Below are 18,520 nucleotides of genomic sequence, written 5' to 3'. Positions count from 1 at the left end.
AAACATTGTCATGGGAGTGAAAATTTATATGTAAGGGTAAGAAATCTAATTACTGCCTGCAGATTTGGGAGGGGGGGAGGAAACTCTTATGAATGCATCTCTAGAAGAGAGCAAATAATAATTCTGAAGAGCATGAAGATAAATTGTATGCCCTGCCTAGGAGAGAGGATGTAATAGCTATATTTGAATCCATTGGTTGTACATTTAATCTATAATGGGCAGAGTCTGATACATATAGTGGTATAAATATTTTCAAATAGTGTTATAAACAGATAGTTTACTGCAGTAGATATTAATTCTGTCCCATCTTTCTAAAACAAGGAGAGAAACTGTCGAAGTTTTGAAGCAATGGGTGGGAGATTCACCTTCTGCTCCCTCTCATTTGGAGAAATGATTATAGGCAAGCTGGACATTCATCTGGTGCTTATGGCCCAGATCAAAAGCACTTGGCAATCATTTTACCCTGAAGACTTGTGTGGTCTCAATAGATTTGATTATTCTTGTGTAGTTATGCTGAGAAAGAATGATTGGACATTCAATTTTTAATCAGATAAAAGAAAAGGAAGGTTGGGAGGAAAAAGCAAACATACCTCTGTGTTTATTTGGACATATATTTTGACTCTATGTAGGCATTTCAACCTCAGCTTGCTTAAGTGTATTTTCTTTTCCTTTTATTTTATTTTAAAATGAGACATTCAATAGGAAATGCAGAGAAGACTTTCTTTGAGGGCAGGAAGCTCATTTCTCTCTGCTCTTTGTGGATTTACTCTGCAGATAAAGCTTTCATTGATCTTAAAAGTAGTTGCAGGCTTCAGAGAGAATATTAAAAAAAAAAGCCCTCCAGTTAATAAAAGCCATAGTCAATTATATGAAAGAAATAATCTCCTTATTGTGATTGCACGAGAGAGTAATGATTGGCCTGGACAGGGTCCCTTCCCTTTATGTAGCCATTGGTATTGATTGATTATTCGGCTCAGTTAAGGACTGTGCACACATCCTCTGGATTCTTGTTGACGTGATTCCTGGCCACCGGAGTTGATGGTGGTGACCGATCCAAAGTACTGGAACTGTCAAAGCAAAAATTATACGGAACAAAGTTAAGCAGATAAGGAAGACTTTGTTCAAACTATTGCAATAGGGGAGGGAGACCAGAATGCAGTCTGAAATGAACTCTGCTGAAGAAGAGGCAGGAGGGTTTTCAAACACTGAGCTTTTCTCAGCGAGAGAAGTACTGAAGGAGTTTTGGGGTAAAAGTTGATCGGTGTGATGTATTGAGCACATTCAGTTACCCTTGATTTTGTAACTGTTTTCCTCTGTGATCAGACCATGTGTATTTGCTGATTGGCGCCCAGCAAAGTGAGGCTCCTCCCCTCCTCCAGAGAGACCAGGAGACAGAGAGATTATCTTCCATGATGATTACGTTTCAATGGGATGGTTCCTGGGGCTTTGAGGAAGTTATTCCCAGGTTGTAAAACTTGCATAAAGCTTCTTAAATGATTTCTGTCTCAAGGAGGCAGAGAAAAATTTTACACATTTTTCTAAAGTAAGTGCAGGAAAAGGGATGTCAGGGGCCAAGAAGACAGAGAGAGGGCTATCTAAAGTTTAGTCAAACTGAGAAAAACGTTACAGCTGTTTTGGTCATTATTATAACAGTACATACTTTTTGAATTCAAACAATTTCAACAGGAAACACCTTTGGTCTGACTCAGTTTTAGAACTTCATTGTAAAATTGGCTGCTTCTTTGTGATACTTACTAAAATGTTACTCATTTTATTTATTTTTATTTTTTAAATTTAATTTTATTTTTTCAGCGTTCCAAGATTCATTGTTCATGCATCACACCCAGTGCTCCATGCAATACGTGCCCTCCTTAATACCCACCACCAGACTTACCTCCCCTCCCTGCCCCCTCCCCCCCAAACCCTCAGTTTATTTCTCAGAGTCCACAGTCTCTCATATTTCATCTCCCCCTCTGATTTCCCCCAATTCACTTTTCCTTTCTTTCTCCTAATGTCTTCCATGTTATTCCTTATGCTCCACAAGTAAGTGAAACCATATGATAATTGACTCTCTCTGCTTGACTTATTTCACTCAGCATAATCTCTTCCAGTCCCGTCCATGTTGATACAAAAGTTGAGTATTCATCCTTTCTGACGGAGGCATAATACTCCATTGTATATATGGACCAATAAATGTTACTCATTTTAAACGAGCATTGTATATGTGGACCAATAAATGTTACTCATTTTAAATGAGCATTAGGTACTATTTCTTAAGAGATTTTGGGGGGGGTAGTAGGTTTGCTCTCATATTCTTGTTTATTTTATTACCTAACATTTACTATCTCCTAGTGTTATTTTCTTGTAGGGCTTTTTTTATGTGTTTTTTAGTTCTCCCATTTGATGGTAAAAATTAAAGGAGATCAGTCATTTCTGGGTTTTACAGGGCTCAATGTACACCACAAATGTGAAACTAAGTATGAGGACAGATAGGAAAACTTTGTTAGAAATGTAATGATTTTTTAGTGGTTCTTGATTAAGCAGAAGGTCTTGAGACTTTGGATCTAAGCAATTGTCAGGAGGCTTTGGAAGAGTTGATGACACGGAGTACATGCAGTGCTGTCGGATATGGTCACCCTTTGTCTCATGTGGCTTATCAAGCACTTGAAATGTGGCTAATCTGGATTGAGATGGGTTGTGTCAAACAGACATTGGATTTTGAAGACCATATGAAAAAAAGAATATAAAATATCTCCAGAATTTTTCTATTAACTTCGCATAGAAATGATAATATTTGGGCTATGTTGAGTTAAATAAAATCTATATTGAGGTTACTTTCACTGTTTCTTTTTAGTGTTTCATGTGGCTACTGGAAAAATTAAAATTACATATGTGACTCACATTGGGGGCTCTTGTTATATTCTTTTGGACAGCTCTGGCTCTAGATTTCTTTTGATAAGTCATGTCTTTTCTTAGATATGGTTCCTCCGAAGAGATATCAAGATATCACTGTGTTGGCATAAGAAGGTTAGAGCTGTAAAAATCGCCAGTTTAGCTAAGGACAGGAATTTCCCGTATAATTCTGTCGTGGGCATAAATTGTGTGGAGATTTGTCTATGTGTGATGTTCATTCCCACTCCCTGCCATTCTTTGCCTCTCATTCTGGCCATGCAGAGCAGCTTGCCAGAATAACTGGGGCCTCTTGGTAATCTCAGCATACTTGTTGCTTGCTCTCAACTGGATTGCTTCTGAAATGTTTCTTGAAAATGAAACTGCTTCAAAAATAAGCTGCTTAATTATGTCATGGGTTCACCACGAGGGTATACAAACAGATCCTCAGAGTAGCTAATTTTCCTTTAATTGTATCTCATTCTTATGTTGGAATATCTTATTTCGTATTCATAAAAGCTCTAACCCATGTTAATCCATTACAGGTGGGGTAACTAACACAGCCCAGTATCAGAACAGACTAATGGTGTATGAACCTAACCAGGTAAGAATCATATAAGAAAAACTCATTACCTTAATTAAAATGAATTTTAGAAGATTTCCACAGTAATTAGTAGTTGAAATGCCAAGTCTGTACATACGCATGCATCTTCAACTTGTGTAGAGAAAAGGAAGCATCTGGATAAACTGCCTTTTGGTTGCTTTTTTTTTCCCCTCACAAAATTTCAGCTCCTTTAGTTTTATGCGATACACGACGCTTAACTCTTTCAGAGTTTTGCATAATGTAGAAAAAAGGGGCGATAGGCTGATGAGTTAAATGCCCCTTATTTCCATTATCTCAAGTGGTTATTCATATTCAGAGGGATCCAAAGAAAGGATTTTGATTGACCTGTTGTATGTCCTTTCAGAAGGCATCTCATTCCAAGAGGGAAACATGCTTATTGTTTCATTACTCCCAAATAAAAGAACAACTTTTATTTAACTCAGTGTAGGCAGAATGTCTTGGAGGGGTGTCAAGGACAAGTCTGAAGTAGAAGTATCTGGAAAGTGTGAGGGTGTTTCTCATCTGATAGCTAGTGCCTGAGCTGGAAGCATTCTGCTGGTGTCTGTGCCTTGTTCTGCCCACTTGCCATCCACACTCAATGAGTTTTTTGTCCCCCAGAGAAGAACAATTTTTATTCTCTTTTCCTTCTACCAAAATGTCTGTGGCCTTGGCACATGTTTTCAGGACTTCGCCGTTTCTATGATTTTGGTAATGTAAATATTTTTCGTGATTATGACAGTCTTCCAAAATGATTTGATCTGGGAATTTAATATTCATCAGCTGGAGATAATGGAACATGAAACAACAGGTTGGCTTTGGCAGTCTGGGTCAGGATCCGCCACGAAATGTGTGTCCTGATGACCTCAGTCGATCTGGTGTCTTTTTATTTCAACCTTCTTTGATTCTGAATTTCACGAGGGTGTTTCTCTCTTTGCAAGTGTGTTTCCTGATGTCATTAGAAGCTGTAGATTTCAGAGACCACATGTCCATGGGCCAGGTGTCTCAAGAGGGATCATTAATTCGCAGTTGCTTGAGTTCGGTGCACACGTGGTTAAAGAGGAAGAAGGTGTTAACCTTTCTCAAATGAGTTCTGTTTCATGTTTGTACACACATGCTCTTTTTAAAAATTCTGCAGGCATATTGTTTACGGTGGGTACTGGCAAACATCACGTCTGCTTGCATCTTGCTCAGAATCTCAATAACTCGATCATTCAGCCCTGGTGCTTATTTCTCTTCTAGGTCTTTGTGGAGAGTTGATAATGCCTGCCATCTGCCACAGAGCACATCGCTACCTGCCAACAGGCAGGCTGGGGTGACCTCTGCTTCCCCACTACTGATTAGTATTCACACGCTAGCTTATTAGGAGTGACCCCACCAGGCCTCTCTGTTTCTTTGCCTTTGCCGTGCTTGGCGGCTCACCTGGCAGGCACGGCAGTGAAGGAAGCTAAAGATATAATCAGGGGATGCAGGCAGGCTTTGCAAACCAGATGGCGTCCACCGTCCTGTGGCAGGGGACCGGACTGCTAATGCAAACGTTGATTCCTAATACCAGAATGGTTGCCTCCTAGAAAGCACCATCAGAGTTTTGAGTTAAATCCACTCATGTGAAATGTATCAAAGATATTTCTTCACAGAATATCTGAAAGAAAGGTGTGGCTGTCTTATTGAAGAAGACTTTTGATTGGAAAGAGATTCTTACGACACGTGTAAAAAGGGGGAGCAGATAAATGCAAGCCTTTCAAACTGTACAAACCACTCTTTTTTTAAGTCTATCTAAAAGAGAAATTAGAAATGAGCTAGGAGATAGGCCTTCAGTGAATGGACCTTTAGTGAATATTTTCTTATTCTTTTACAGCTTTGAGAACTGGTGAAACTCTATGTATTAAAAACATCATATGTTCTTTCTATCGAAATCCAAATTTTTCTTGGCAAAAAGGAATCTGGGTTCCTCCTATAGGTTAGTGTTTATGTACAAAGAAAATGGTTAGATTTACTTACCTGTCCATTGCTTAGTTACGGCTTAAAATTAAGGTCATATTTGATTTTCATCTAATTTTGCATTTTAAATTAGATTTTTGAAAGAAGCCATATTGAAGAGGAGTTGAGCATTGTCTTTCTCATTAGTGAGTGACCTACAACCAAACAGTGAAGGTTTCACCATTCCTGAAGTTGTTTAAAATTTGGCCTTCTGCCAAAACAAACATATGCCTAGAAATAACTTTTCCCAGTTCTGTAGACAATATGACTATAAATATGTTAAAAGGGACTAGGCAGGGGCACCTGGGTGGCTCAGGGGGTTAAGCCTCTGCCTTCAGCTCAGGTCATGATCTCAGGGTCCTGGGATTGAACCCCACATCTGGCTCTCTGCTCAGCAGGGAGCCTGCTTCCCCCCCTTCTCTCTCTGCCTGCCTCTGCCTACTTGTGATCTCTGTCAAATAAATAAATAAAATCTTAAAAAAAAAAAGAAAGGGACTAGGCAGCATGAGACTTTGTTGTGAGACCAGATCTTTGCTCTTCTATTGATCTTGGGAGGTTAATTTTGGAAAGAATAGCAGAATCACCCTAGCCCTAGCTTATGTAGAGGCCTTGGGTAACCAGTGATTACTATCACAATAATTTTTTAAAGTGTGTGTTTATTGGACATTATGTGGCACTCTTCTAAATGTTTTGTATTAAATAATTTAATCATCACAACAAGCTTGTCAGGTACAGTAGGACTCTCCCCACTTTACAGAGGAGGAAATAGGCACATAGAGGTTAAGTACTTTGCTCAAGGTCACACAAAGGTTATAAACTCAGGCATTCTGGATCCAGAGCCTGTTTTCTTAAATCATTACACCTAGCCATGTGCTTTCACTCAAGCAATTTGCATGAGTAAGTTCTCTCAATTGGGTGAGGGAACCATCATGAAAATTTCTATATTCTCATGTGCTCCCCTTATAAAATGCAAATACCCTATAAAATAAGAGGAAATGCCTTTGTACGTTGCAAAATACAGCTGGAATATATGGTTCTTCTGTAATTGTTTTCAGGCAAGAAGCCTGTACCTTTCGAAATATGTAAGCAACATTCCAGTAGAATGGAATAGACAAAGCAGAGTCCCAGCTCCTAACGAGGCACTGCTGTTTTCTGCTTCGGAGGTCTGCTGTTAACAGAGTCCACCTGAATTTCTTTCTTTCTTTTTTTTTTTTCCCTCAGAATAAATGGATAAGCCGCAGCCCTATGCTGCAGAGAAGGGTCTACCATTCCATGGCTGCTGTTCAAAGAAAGCTTTATGTTCTTGGAGGCAATGACTTGGACTACAATAATGACCGGATCCTTGTGCGGCATATAGATTCTTACGACATAGACACTGACCAGTGGACGCGTTGTAATTTCAACCTGTTGACTGGCAAGTACCTTTGACTAAGTAAATCAGGAAAGTCAGAGATTCAAGAAATTGCCACTCTTGTTTTCTTAAACATCTTCAGTGCCTCCCTATCTTCAGTGCATGATGGCAGAACAACTTGTGTTCATTAACCGGAAAGACTTGTCTCTTGGCATTATTTGTCTTACAAAATGTGACTCAGTCAAGTGGCTGAGCTAGTTTCTCAGGGTCTCTGTTACCTTCGTGCATCTTCTCACTTGTCTGAGAGAGGTCTGTCAAGTCCTTTCTTGTCAATAAATATGCACGTAGGAACTTTGAGGTGATTAGGAGGAACGGGGGAATTAATAACTTTACAGAAGCAACATATTTCTTTTCTTTTCACTTCTAGTCCTCTTTTATTTATTTTGAGGTCAGGCATCTGGTCGTCATTGTTTGTTACTGTCAGGTACGATTTCTGGCTGTGTTCTCCTAACAACTAAATCTTAGAGCAGTTCTGTGCATAGGGGTTTGGTGGTGTTTCCGGCCACATAGCAGTTCAGTCATTACCCAGGGAAACACTAGGTATGGACCCTCCTGATCCCAAAAGGGAATAAAAGGAAAGCAGTGAACAATGTACCCATAACGTTTCTTTATGGAGTTGAAAACTTTCTCTCCCTTGTCAGCGTACGTTGTAAACATGCACAGGTGACGAGGTCCCTTCTAGGCTGCTCTACCAAATAGGAAATTCACACACTCAACATGGTGGGCTGGACTGGCCCCTGAGGACATCTTCATATGCTGAGTGGGGCACTCCACCCCTCACAGCTGCTGCTGGGGAGGCAACAGCAAACTCGGACCCAGTGTGAGGGGGTTAGATGCTTTGTGCAGAGCTCCTGTTTTTGTGAAAATGATCTTTAAGGCCCACCTACAAGTACTTAACCCTCTCCGAGTTTCTGTAGTGGCACCTTAGTCCCTCCGTCCCTGGATCTGCGATTCTGTCCGCTGTAGGACCCAGCTTATTTATTACCACAGTCAATCCGGTGTCAGCCCATCAATAAAAAGAGACTCTCTTACTCTCAGATGGCCTCCAGGAAAGAATAGGTGGTAGTGAGTTATTCTGTCTTCTTTTTTTAAATGGGGGAGGAAGCTTTCATTATTCTGGCATGTCAGTATCTAGAGACTACCCGTGCTGGCCCCAGATCGGGAACTTTAATATAGTCTTAAAACGGTTGTGTATGTAAAAAAAGGGAGGCTAGTAACTTTATCAATCTTTTCTGTCATTTGCCTTCATTTGGGGGACACTCGGGGCCTGGTGGCTTTATTGACTTCTTGGGGTTGCTGCTGTTACTTTACAAATGTAAGTGCTTGCTTTAAAAGCATTTATGGGGACGCCTGGGTGGCTCAGTTGGTTGGACGACTGCCTCCGGCTCAGGTCATGATCTCGGAGTCCCGGGATCGAGTCCCGCATCGGGCTCCCAGCTCCATGGGGAGTCTGCTTCTCCCTCTGACCTTCTCCTCGCTCATGCTCTCTCTCACTGTCTCTCTCTCGAATAAATAAATAAATAAATCTTAAAAAAAAAACATTTATGGAGGTGTTTTGCATTTTGAAAATATACCTGTTTCCACCGGCTGTAGGTAATTGGCATAAAATGGAGCGTAGAACTCTTATTTTGTTATTGCTTATTATTGCTGTATTTAATGCTGTATTTACCCACTTGGCTGGCGAATAAGTGTTTTGGCTTGGTTCTGACCTGACACAGATTCATTCTCTGTGAACGAGTGGTGAATTCTTCCCTCTGAGTACTGGGAGGCGGTGATTAGTTGCCACAGAAATCCTGTGGAGCATACAACTGTGCCACAGGGGGAACTTGTATCCTTCAGTGGCAAAAGGGTTAATTAAGACATGCAAGGAAATGGATTTATTTTTTTCTTTTTATTCAATTCTCTTTACTTTAGGCCAAAATGAATCTGGAGTTGCTGTCCATAATGAGAGAATATATTTAGTTGGTGGATATTCGATTTGGACAAATGAGCCTCTGGCTTGTATCCAGGTGAGTGGTTGAAGTTCCTTTTGAAGTTTGTTCAAGCGGTTCAGTGAGGTCACTTTTTGCAGTGCTGCTACTGAAGGAAGAGCTGTGTACATGTAGGAAAAGGTTTGAATTCCCTTTGTGCAGCGAGTTTAGACACTAAACTTCATCCTGCTTCCTAAAAATGACACCTAAGAAATGATGGAGCCCTAGTGAAAATAAAGATGGGGGTGAGCTTTGAAAATCTATATGATTAATGAATAAATAAATAAAATAAAAATAAAAAATAAAATATATATGATACCATCCTGGAAATGGGGAAAGTGGGATAACTTTCTTTTTCTCATAAACCAAAAAAAACCAAAAAAAATCTAGAAAGTTTTAGCAGTCGTACTATCACGCTCCCAAAACTTTACAAACGCCTCCTTCCCACACAGTTGCTTTATTTTCTGTACCACAATTTGTTCATTCCAGTAAATCCCACCTATGAAGGTGTTCTTCCTTCCTGGCAGAATTTGGGAGCAGTAGGGGTTTATGATTAGTCTGATGAAGAGAGCCTGTGCCCCCAGACAACAGCCCTGGCACAGCAGCCTGTGAGGAGCATAGGTGAGGCAGGGTACCCCTGAGCTTTTCAGAACAGTGATAGCTTTTGTTGATACACATATTCAAGGTCTTATTATTTTATTTTTTACAATTGTTACCATAGTTGTTTCTCTGTTTTACGGGCTCTCTGATAATGTGTTGACATATATTAGGCCTGATTTATCTCTTGATCTCCAGAAAAATATATCCTTAAAATTACCATTATTATCTAACCTCACCTTTAGGGGAAGATTTTTTTAACCACTGCTTCATTATCTTTAATAGTCACAGGACTATTCAAGATTTTAATTTTTTATTCAGTCACATCTCATAAGGTATATATATATTCTCAAGAAACTTTTCCATGTTGTCCCAGTTTTCAAAATTGTTGGCATAGGGCGGCTGGGTGGTTCGTTGGTTAAGCTACGGCCTTTGGCTCAGATGATGATTCCAGGGTCCTGGGATCAAGTCCCACATCGGGCTCCCCTGCTCTGTGGGGAGCCTGCTTCTCTCTTTCCCCCTGATTATGCACTCTCTCTCTCTCTGTCAAATAAATAAATAAAATCTAAAAAAAAAAATATTGCTACCATATAGTTGTTTTGTTACCACTCAATTATATCCCCTATTATTTTCATAATATTGATTATTTTTTCTTTTCTTCTCTTGATTTCTCTTGCCAAAGGTTTGTCTGGGTATTTAATATACTTCTCTTAACTAGATCTGCAAGGATAGCCTAAGTATGAATGGATAGCCTAAGTATGAACAACATAATAAACAAGCTGGCCCTAATGGATGTGAATTCTGGATTGAATAAGATAGAGTGGGTTTTTTTTTCAGTTTATTGAGATGTTATTAACATTTAATATTGTATTATTAATTCAAGGTATACAGAAAATGTTACATATGTATATACTGCTAAATGATCACCAAAGTAAGTTTAGTTGACATCCATAACCCCACATAGTTACAGAAGTTTTTTCTGTTTGTGATGAGAACTTTTAAAATCCTGAGCTGTTAGCAACTTCCAAATATTTAATGCAGTATGGGTACTTGTAGTCACTGTGCTATACATTACATCCCCAGAATTTATTTTTCTTATAAATGGAAGTTTGTATCTTCTTTTTTATTGAATTATATGTGAAATACAAGACAACAGTAGCTTCAGGCATATAGCATAGTGATTCAACAAGTCTATACATTGTGCTGTGCTCACCACAGTGCTAACTACCATGTGTCATCATAGAACATTATTACAGTATCATTGACTATATTCCCTATGCTGTGCCTTTTATCCCTGTGACTTATGCAGTCCATAACTGGAAGACTGTATGTCCCATTTCCCTTCACCCATCTTGCACATTCCACGCATCCACCTTTCCTCTGGAAACTATCAGTTTGTTCTTTGTAAGTCTCTTTCTTGCTTTATATGTTTTGTTTTTTGTTGATTCTACATATAAGTGAAATCATATGGTATATGTCTTTCTCTATCTGACTTATTTCACTTAGCATAATATTCTCTAGGTCCATCCATAATGTCACAAATGGCAAGATCTCATTTTTTATGACTAATATTCATATATATATATATATATATTAGGGATGTTGAGCATTTTTTCATGTGTCTATTGGCCATATATACATCTTTGTTGGAAAAATGTCTCTTCAGGTTCTTCACCCACTCATTTTTTTATTTTATTTTATTTTATTTTATTTTATTTCTTTTCAGCGTAACAGTATTCATTGTTTTTGCACCACACCCAGTGCTCCATGCAATACATGCCCTTACTAATACCCACCACCTGGTTCCCCCAATCTCCCACCCCCCGCCCCTTCAGAACCCTCAGGTTGTTTTTCAGAGTCCATAGTCTCTCATGGTTCACCTCCCCTTCCAATTTCCCTCAACTCCCATCTCCCCTGTCCTCCATGCTATTTGTTATGCTCCACAAATAAGTGAAACCATATGATAATTGACTCTCTCTGCTTGACTTATTTCACTCAGCATAATCTCTTCCAGTCCCGTCCATGTTGCTACAAAAGTTGGGTGTTCATCCTTTCTGATGGAGGCATAATACTCCATTGTGTATACAGACCACATCTTCCTTATCCATTCGTCCATTGAAGGGCATCTTGTTTCTTTCCACAGTTTGGTGACCATGGCCATTGCTGCTATAAACATTGGGATACAGATGGCCCTTCTTTTCACTACATCTGTATCTTTGGGGTAAATACCCAGTAGTGCAATGGCAGGGTCATAGGGAAGCTTTATTTTTAATTTCTTGAGGAATCTCCACACTGTTCTCCAAAGTGGCTGCACCAACTTGCATTCCCACCAACAGTGTAAGAGGGTTCCCCTTCCTCCACATCCTCTCCAACACATGTTGTTTCCTGTCTTGCTAATTTTGGCCATTCTAACTGGTGTAAGGTGGTATCTCAATGTGGTTTAAATTTGAATCTCCCTGATGGCTAGTGATGATGAACATTTTTTCATGTGTCTGATAACCATTTGTATGTCTTCATGGGAGAAGTGTCTGTTCATATCTTCTGCCCATTTTTTTATATGATTATCAGTTTTGTGTGTGTTGAGTTTCAGGAGTTCTTTATAGATCCTGGATATCAACCTTTTGTCTGTACTGTCATTTGCAAATATCTTCTCCCATTCTGTGGGTTGCCTCTTTGTTTTGTTGACTGTTTCCTTTGCTGTGCAGAAGCTTTTGATCTTGATGAAGTCCCAAAAATTCATCTTCGCTTTTGTTTCCTTTGCCTTTGGAGACATATCTTGAAAGAAGTTGCTGTGGCTGATATCGAAGAGGTTACTGCCTATGTTCTCCTCTAGGATTCTGATGGATTCCTATCTCACGTTGAGATCTTTTATCCGTTTTGAGTTTATCTTTGTGTACGGTGTAAGAGAATGGTCGAGTTTCATTCTTCTGCATATAGCTGTCCAGTTTTCCCAGCACTATTTATTGAAGAGACTGTCTTTTTCCCACTGTATATTTTTTCCTGTTTTGTCAAAGATTAATTGACCATAGAGTTGAGGGTCCATATCTGGGCTCTCTACTCTGTTCCACTGGTCTATGTGTCTGTTTTTATGCCAGTACCATGCTGTCTTGGTGATCGCAGCTTTGTAGTAGAGCTTGAAATCAGGTAACGTGATGCCCCCAGTTTTATTTTTGTTTTTCAACATTTCCTTAGCGATTCGGGGTCTCTTCTGATTCCATACAAATTTTAGGATTATTTGCTCCAACTCTTTGAAAAATACCGGTGGAATTTTGATCATAATGGCATTAAAAGTATAGATTGCTCTAGGCAGTATAGACATTTTAACAATGTTTATTCTTCCGATCCAAGAGCATGGAATGGTCTTCCATCTTTTTGTGTGTCTTCTTCAATTTCTTTCATGAGTGTTCTGTAGTTCCTCGAGTACAGTTCCTTTACCTCTTTGGTTAGGTTTATTCCCAGGTATCTTATGGTTCTTGGTGCTGTGGTAAATGGAATCGATTCTCTAGTTTCCCTTTCTGTATTTTCATTGTTAGTGTATAAGAAAGCCACTGATTTCTGTACGTTGACTTTGTATCCTGCCACGTTACTGAATTGCTGTATGAGTTCTTGTAGTTTGGGGGTGGAGTCTTTGGGTTTTCCATATAAAGAATCATGTCATCTGCGAAGAGAGAGAGTTTGACTTCTTCATTGCCAATTTGGATACCTTTTATTTCTCTTTGTTGTCTGATTGCTGTTGCTAGGACTTCTAATACTATGTTGAACAAGAGTGGTGAGAATGGGCATCCTTGTCGTGTTCCTGATCTCAACGGGAAGGCTGCAAGCTTTTTCCCATTGAGAATGATATTTGCTGACCCACTCATTTTTTTTTTTTTAAAGATTTTATTTATTTATTTGACAGACAGAGATCACAAGTAGGCAGAGAAGCAGACAGATAGAGAGAGGTGGAAGCAGGCTCCCTGCAGAGTACAGAGCCTGATGTGGGGCTCGATCCCAGGACACTAGGACCATGACCTGAGCCGAAGGCAGAGGCTTTAACCCACTGAGCCACCCAGGTGCCCCCACTCATTTTTTTAATCAAATTTTTTGCTGTTTTTTGATGTTGAGTTGTGTAAGTTTTTTACATATTTTGCATATTAAGTCCTATCAGATATATAATTTGCAAATATCTTTTTCCATTCGCTGGGTTGCATTTCCATTTTGTTGATGGTTTCCTTCACTGTGCAAAAGCTCTTTATTTTGGTGTAGTCATAATAGTTTATTTTTGCTTTTGTTTCCCTTGCCTGAGAAAACATATCTTAAAAAAAAAAATGTTATTAAGGCCAGTGTCTAAAGAGATTACTGCTTATGTTTTCTTTTTCTTTTTTTTTTTAATTAACATGTAATGTATTGTTCTGCCTATGTTTTCTTTTAGGAGTTTATGGTTTCAGGTCACACATTTAGGTCTTTAGTGCATTTTGAATTTATTTTTTGTGTGTGAGTTAAGTGGCCCAGGTTCAGTCTTTTGCATGCAGCTGTCCAGTTTTCCCAACACCATTTATTGAAGAGACTGTCTTTTCTGCATTGTATGTTCTTGTCTCCTTTGACATAGATTAATTGACCTTGTGAGTATGAGTTTATTTCTGGATTTTCTATCCTTTTGCATTGATCCATGTATCTATTTTTGTGCCACTACCTATTGTTTTGACTACTGTACCTTTATAGTATATCTCAGAATTTAGGATTGTGATACTTCCAGTTTTGTTCTTCTTTTGTAAAATTGCTTTTGCTGTTAGAGGTCTTCTGTGGAGTTCCATACAAATTTTAGTATTCTTGGTCTACTTCTGTGATTAATGCTGTTGGTTTTTTGATAGGACTGCATTGAATCTATAGATTGCTTTGGGCAATATAGACATTTTAATGATCTCAGTTCTTCCAATCCATTAACATGGTGTATCTTTCCATTTGTTTATGTTACCGTCATTCTTCTTTATTAGTGTTTTACAGTTTTCAGAGTACAGGTCTTGTATCTTTCTGGTTAAGTTTATTTCTAGGTATTTTATTCCTTTTTGTTTAATTGTTAATGGAATTGTCTGCTTAATTTCTGTTCTGCTACTTTATTATTGGTGTCTAGAAATGCAAAAAATTTTTGTGTATTAATTTTGTATTTTGTGACCCTACTGAATTCACTGATCAGTTTTACTAGTTTTTTGGTAGAGACTTTAGAGTTTTCTATGTATGGTATCATGTCATCTGCAAATAGAGACAGCTTAAATTCTTCTTTACCAACTTGGATGCCTTTTATTTCTTTTCTAATTGCTGTGTCTAGGGCTTCGATTCTTATGTTGAATAGAAGTGACAAGAGTAGACATCATGTTTTGATTCTGATCAAGAGGAAAAGTTATCAGTTTTTCCACATTGAGATTGATGTTAACTGTGGGTTTGTAATATATGGCTTTTATTATGTTGAGGTACGTTCTCTCTAAATTCACTTTGTTGAGAGTTTTTATCATGAAAGGATGTTGAATTTTGTCAAATGCTTGTTCTGCATCTATTGAGACGATCGTATGATTTTTAATCCTTCATCTTGTTAATGTGGTGTATCATGATGATTGATTTGCAAATACTGAATCATCCATGCATCCCCAGAATAAATCCCTCTTGATTATGATAAATCTTTTTTATTGTATTGTTGAATTCGGTTTGCTAATCTTTTAGTGAGATTTTTTTTTTTTAATATTTGCTTATTTGAGAGAGAAAGAGGGAAAGGGGGTGTGAGTGGGGCAGAGGGAAAGGAAGAGAGATCTCCAGCAGACTCCACACTGAGTGCAGAGCCCAACAGGGGGCTCAATCCCATGACCCTGAGATTGTGACCTGAGCTGAAACCAAGAGTTGGGTGCTCAACCAGCTGAGCCACCCAGGCACTCCATCTTTTGTTGAGAGGTATCATGGATATTGGCCTGTAGTTTTCTTTCTTTGTAGTGTCTTTGTCTGGTTTTGGTATCAGGATAATGCTGGCCTTCTAGAATATATTTGGAAGTTTTCCTTCCTCTTCTACTCTTAAGAATAGTTTGAAGAGATTAGTGAATAACGATTCTTTAAATGTTTGGTAGAAGTCACTTGTAAACTCCTATGCTCTTTTACTACTTGTGTGTTTTAACCTTCATTTAGCTTTATTAATGATTACCCTACTGCCTTTCTGTATACTTATTACATTTTTTTTCTTCTCATAGTTTTATTCTAATTATCGCCTCTTCCACTTAAAGAAGTCCTTTTAATGTTTCTTATAAGGGTGGTTTGGTGGTGAAGAACTCTTAACTTTTGTTTGTCCGGGAAACTATCTCATCGCAATTTTGAATGGTAACCTTGCCAGGTGGAGTATTCTTGGTTGTAGGTTTTTTTCTTTTCAGTACTTTGAATCTATCATGTCACTCTTATTGCCTACAAATTTTCTGCTGAAAAGTAAACTGATAGCCTTTTAATGTTTTCCTTTTACATAAATAGTTGCTTCTGCCTGCCTGTTTTGAAAATTCGCTGTTTATTTTTAATCTTTGATATTTTAATTATTATGTATCCTGGTACTGACCTCTTTGGGTTCATCTCGTTTTTTGTGTTGCCTGGGCTTGAATATGTTTCTTTCTTCAGGTTAAGGAAGTATTCAACTATTGTGTCTTTTAAATTTTATTTATTTATTTATTTATTTATTGACGATTTTATTTACTTATTTGACACAGAGAGAGAGATCACAAGTAGGCAGAGAGGCAGGCAGAGAGAGAGAGGGAAGCAGGCTCCCTGCTGAGCAGAGAGCCTGATGCGGGATTAGATCCCAGGACGCTGAGATCACGACCCGAGCTAAAGGCAGAGGCTTAACCCACTGAGCCACCCAGGTGCCCCTTGTGTCTTTTAAAAAAAGATTCCTGCCTCCTTTCTATTCTCTTCTTCTTTGGGATCCCTGTAAGGTGAATATTTATTTGTTCACTTGAAGGTGTCTCCAAGATCTCTTAATTATTCTCGCTTTTTGAAATTCTTTTTTCTTTCTGCTGCTCATCTTGAGTGCTTCCCACTAACCTGTCTACCAGAATGCTGATCTATCATGCATCTACTAATCTACTGTTGATTTCCTTTAGTATATACTCATTTCAGTTATTCTTCAATTCTCATTGGTTCTTTTTTATATTTTCTCTTTACTGAAGTTCTGAGTTTAACCATTCTTCTTTCCAGTCGAGGGAGCATTTTTATTACCATTATTTTGAACTCCGTATCAGGTAGATTGGCTATTTCTATTCTATATAGTTATTTTTCTGAAGTTTTGTCTTATTCTTTTATTTGGAGCATATTCTTCTGCCTCCTCATTTTGATTGACTTTCTGTATTTGTTTGTATGAATTAGGCGGAATACTTCTACACTTCTACACTTGAAGGAATGGTCTTGTGTATGCTTGTGCTCTGTGTAGACTATGTGTGCCTGGTAATTTCAGCTAGCTGGATGGAGCTTCAGCTGGTGGGGCTGGGAGTTCCAGGACCTTCTATGCTGGGCTTGCCTTGTTGAGACGGTCGGAGCTGAGATGGGCCTGGGTCAGGGCATTCTTGGGAGACTCTGCAGAGAGAGGCATGGCTCAAGCTGCAGTGTGTGCATGCTGGGGAGTCTGAGTGCTCTCCTCACAGAGAATGTTTTGACAGTATAGCTGAAGCCGAAGGGGATGAAAGTGGGGGTGTCCCAGAGTGCTCCACACAGGGGTGCCCTTGTAGGGTGGCTGGAGCCAAGGCAGATGCTGTTGGTGACCTGGAGCAGCTGGAGCCTAGGTAAGGTGTGTGGGGTATCCTGGCCGGTCATCTGGAAGTGGTTTGGGCCTAGTGTTCTGCAATGATCTGCCCCTGTGTCACCTTGGTGAGGTGGTTAGAGCTGTAATGAGTGCTTACTAAGGATGTCTTAGTATGTGCTGCACTAGGGCTGCCTTGGTCAGACAGCTGGGGCTGGTATAGGCTAGGGGCCCTGGGCTCACTGAGGCAGTATGCCAGCTAGAGGTCCCAGACAGTGCTTCTGACCACTCTATCAGATGAGATCATACAGTATTTATCTTTTTCTGACTTATTTCACTTACCATAACGCTGTCATGGTCCCAGATTACCTTCTTTTTTATGGCCAGATATTATTCCGTTGTACGTGGGTGTGCACACATGTGTGTATGATCACATTTTCTTTATCCATTTATTCATTGATAGACACTTAGGTTGTTTCTATGTTTCTGTGTCTTGGCTGTTATAAATAATGCTGTAGTGAACATGGGGACACAGATATCTTTTCAAGACAATGGTTTCATTTCCTTTAGATATATACCTAGAAGCAGAATTCTGGATCATATGGTAGTTTTATTTTTAGTTTTTTTAGGAAACCTCCATACTGTTTTTTTTTTTTTTTTTTAAGATTTTATTTATTTATTTGAGAGAGAGACAGTGAGCATGAGTGAGGAGAAGGTCAGAGGGAGAAGCAGACTCCCCATGGAGCTGGGAGACCGATGTGGGACTCGATCCCGGGACCCCGGGATCATGACCTGAGCCAAAGGCAGTCGTCCAACCAACTGAGCCACCCAGGCGTCCCATCCATACTGTTTTCTTTCTTTCTTTTTTTTTTTTTTTAAAGATTTTATTTATTTATTTTGAGAGAGAGACAGTGAGAGAGAGCATGAGCGAGGAGAAGGTCAGAGAGAGAAGCAGACTCCCCATGGAGCTGGGAGCCCGATGCGGGACTCGATCCTGGGACTCCCAGGATCATGACCTGAGCCGGAGGCAGTCGTCCAACCAACTGAGCCACCCAGGCGTCCCTCCATACTGTTTTCTATAGTGGCTGTACCAATTTATATTTCTCCCAGTGGTGTATTAGGGTTTCCTTTTCTCTATATCCTCACCAAAACTTATTTCTTGTCTTTTGAATGACAGCTATTCTAACAGGTATGAGGCAACATCTTACTGTGGCTTTGATTACTGTTTCCCTGATGATCAGTGATGTTGAATACCCATTCATGTGTCTGCTGGTCATTTTTATGTCTCTGGAAAAATGTCTCTTCAGAAACTCTGCTTTTTTTTTTTTTTTTTTTAG

At 39.2% G+C, this 18,520-nt stretch overlaps 1 protein-coding gene across 1 annotated transcript in view; it reads left to right on the top strand.

Moving 5' to 3' along the window:
* Nucleotides 1–18,520, top strand: part of LOC111158304 (kelch like family member 32) — a 201,235-nt gene that overhangs the window by 155,197 nt on the left and 27,518 nt on the right. The window contains exons 7-9 of the mRNA XM_022520257.1: nucleotides 3,435–3,493; nucleotides 6,692–6,884; nucleotides 8,796–8,890. Of these exons, the coding sequence (XP_022375965.1) occupies nucleotides 3,435–3,493; nucleotides 6,692–6,884; nucleotides 8,796–8,890 (347 nt within the window). The remainder of the gene's footprint in view (nucleotides 1–3,434; nucleotides 3,494–6,691; nucleotides 6,885–8,795; nucleotides 8,891–18,520) is intronic.

Source organism: Enhydra lutris, unplaced genomic scaffold, assembly GCF_002288905.1.
Source record: "Enhydra lutris kenyoni isolate GAN:26980312 unplaced genomic scaffold, ASM228890v2 scaffoldscaffold58, whole genome shotgun sequence".
NCBI lineage: Eukaryota > Metazoa > Chordata > Mammalia > Carnivora > Mustelidae > Enhydra > Enhydra lutris.
This window is presented reverse-complemented; position numbering and strand designations above follow the sequence as displayed.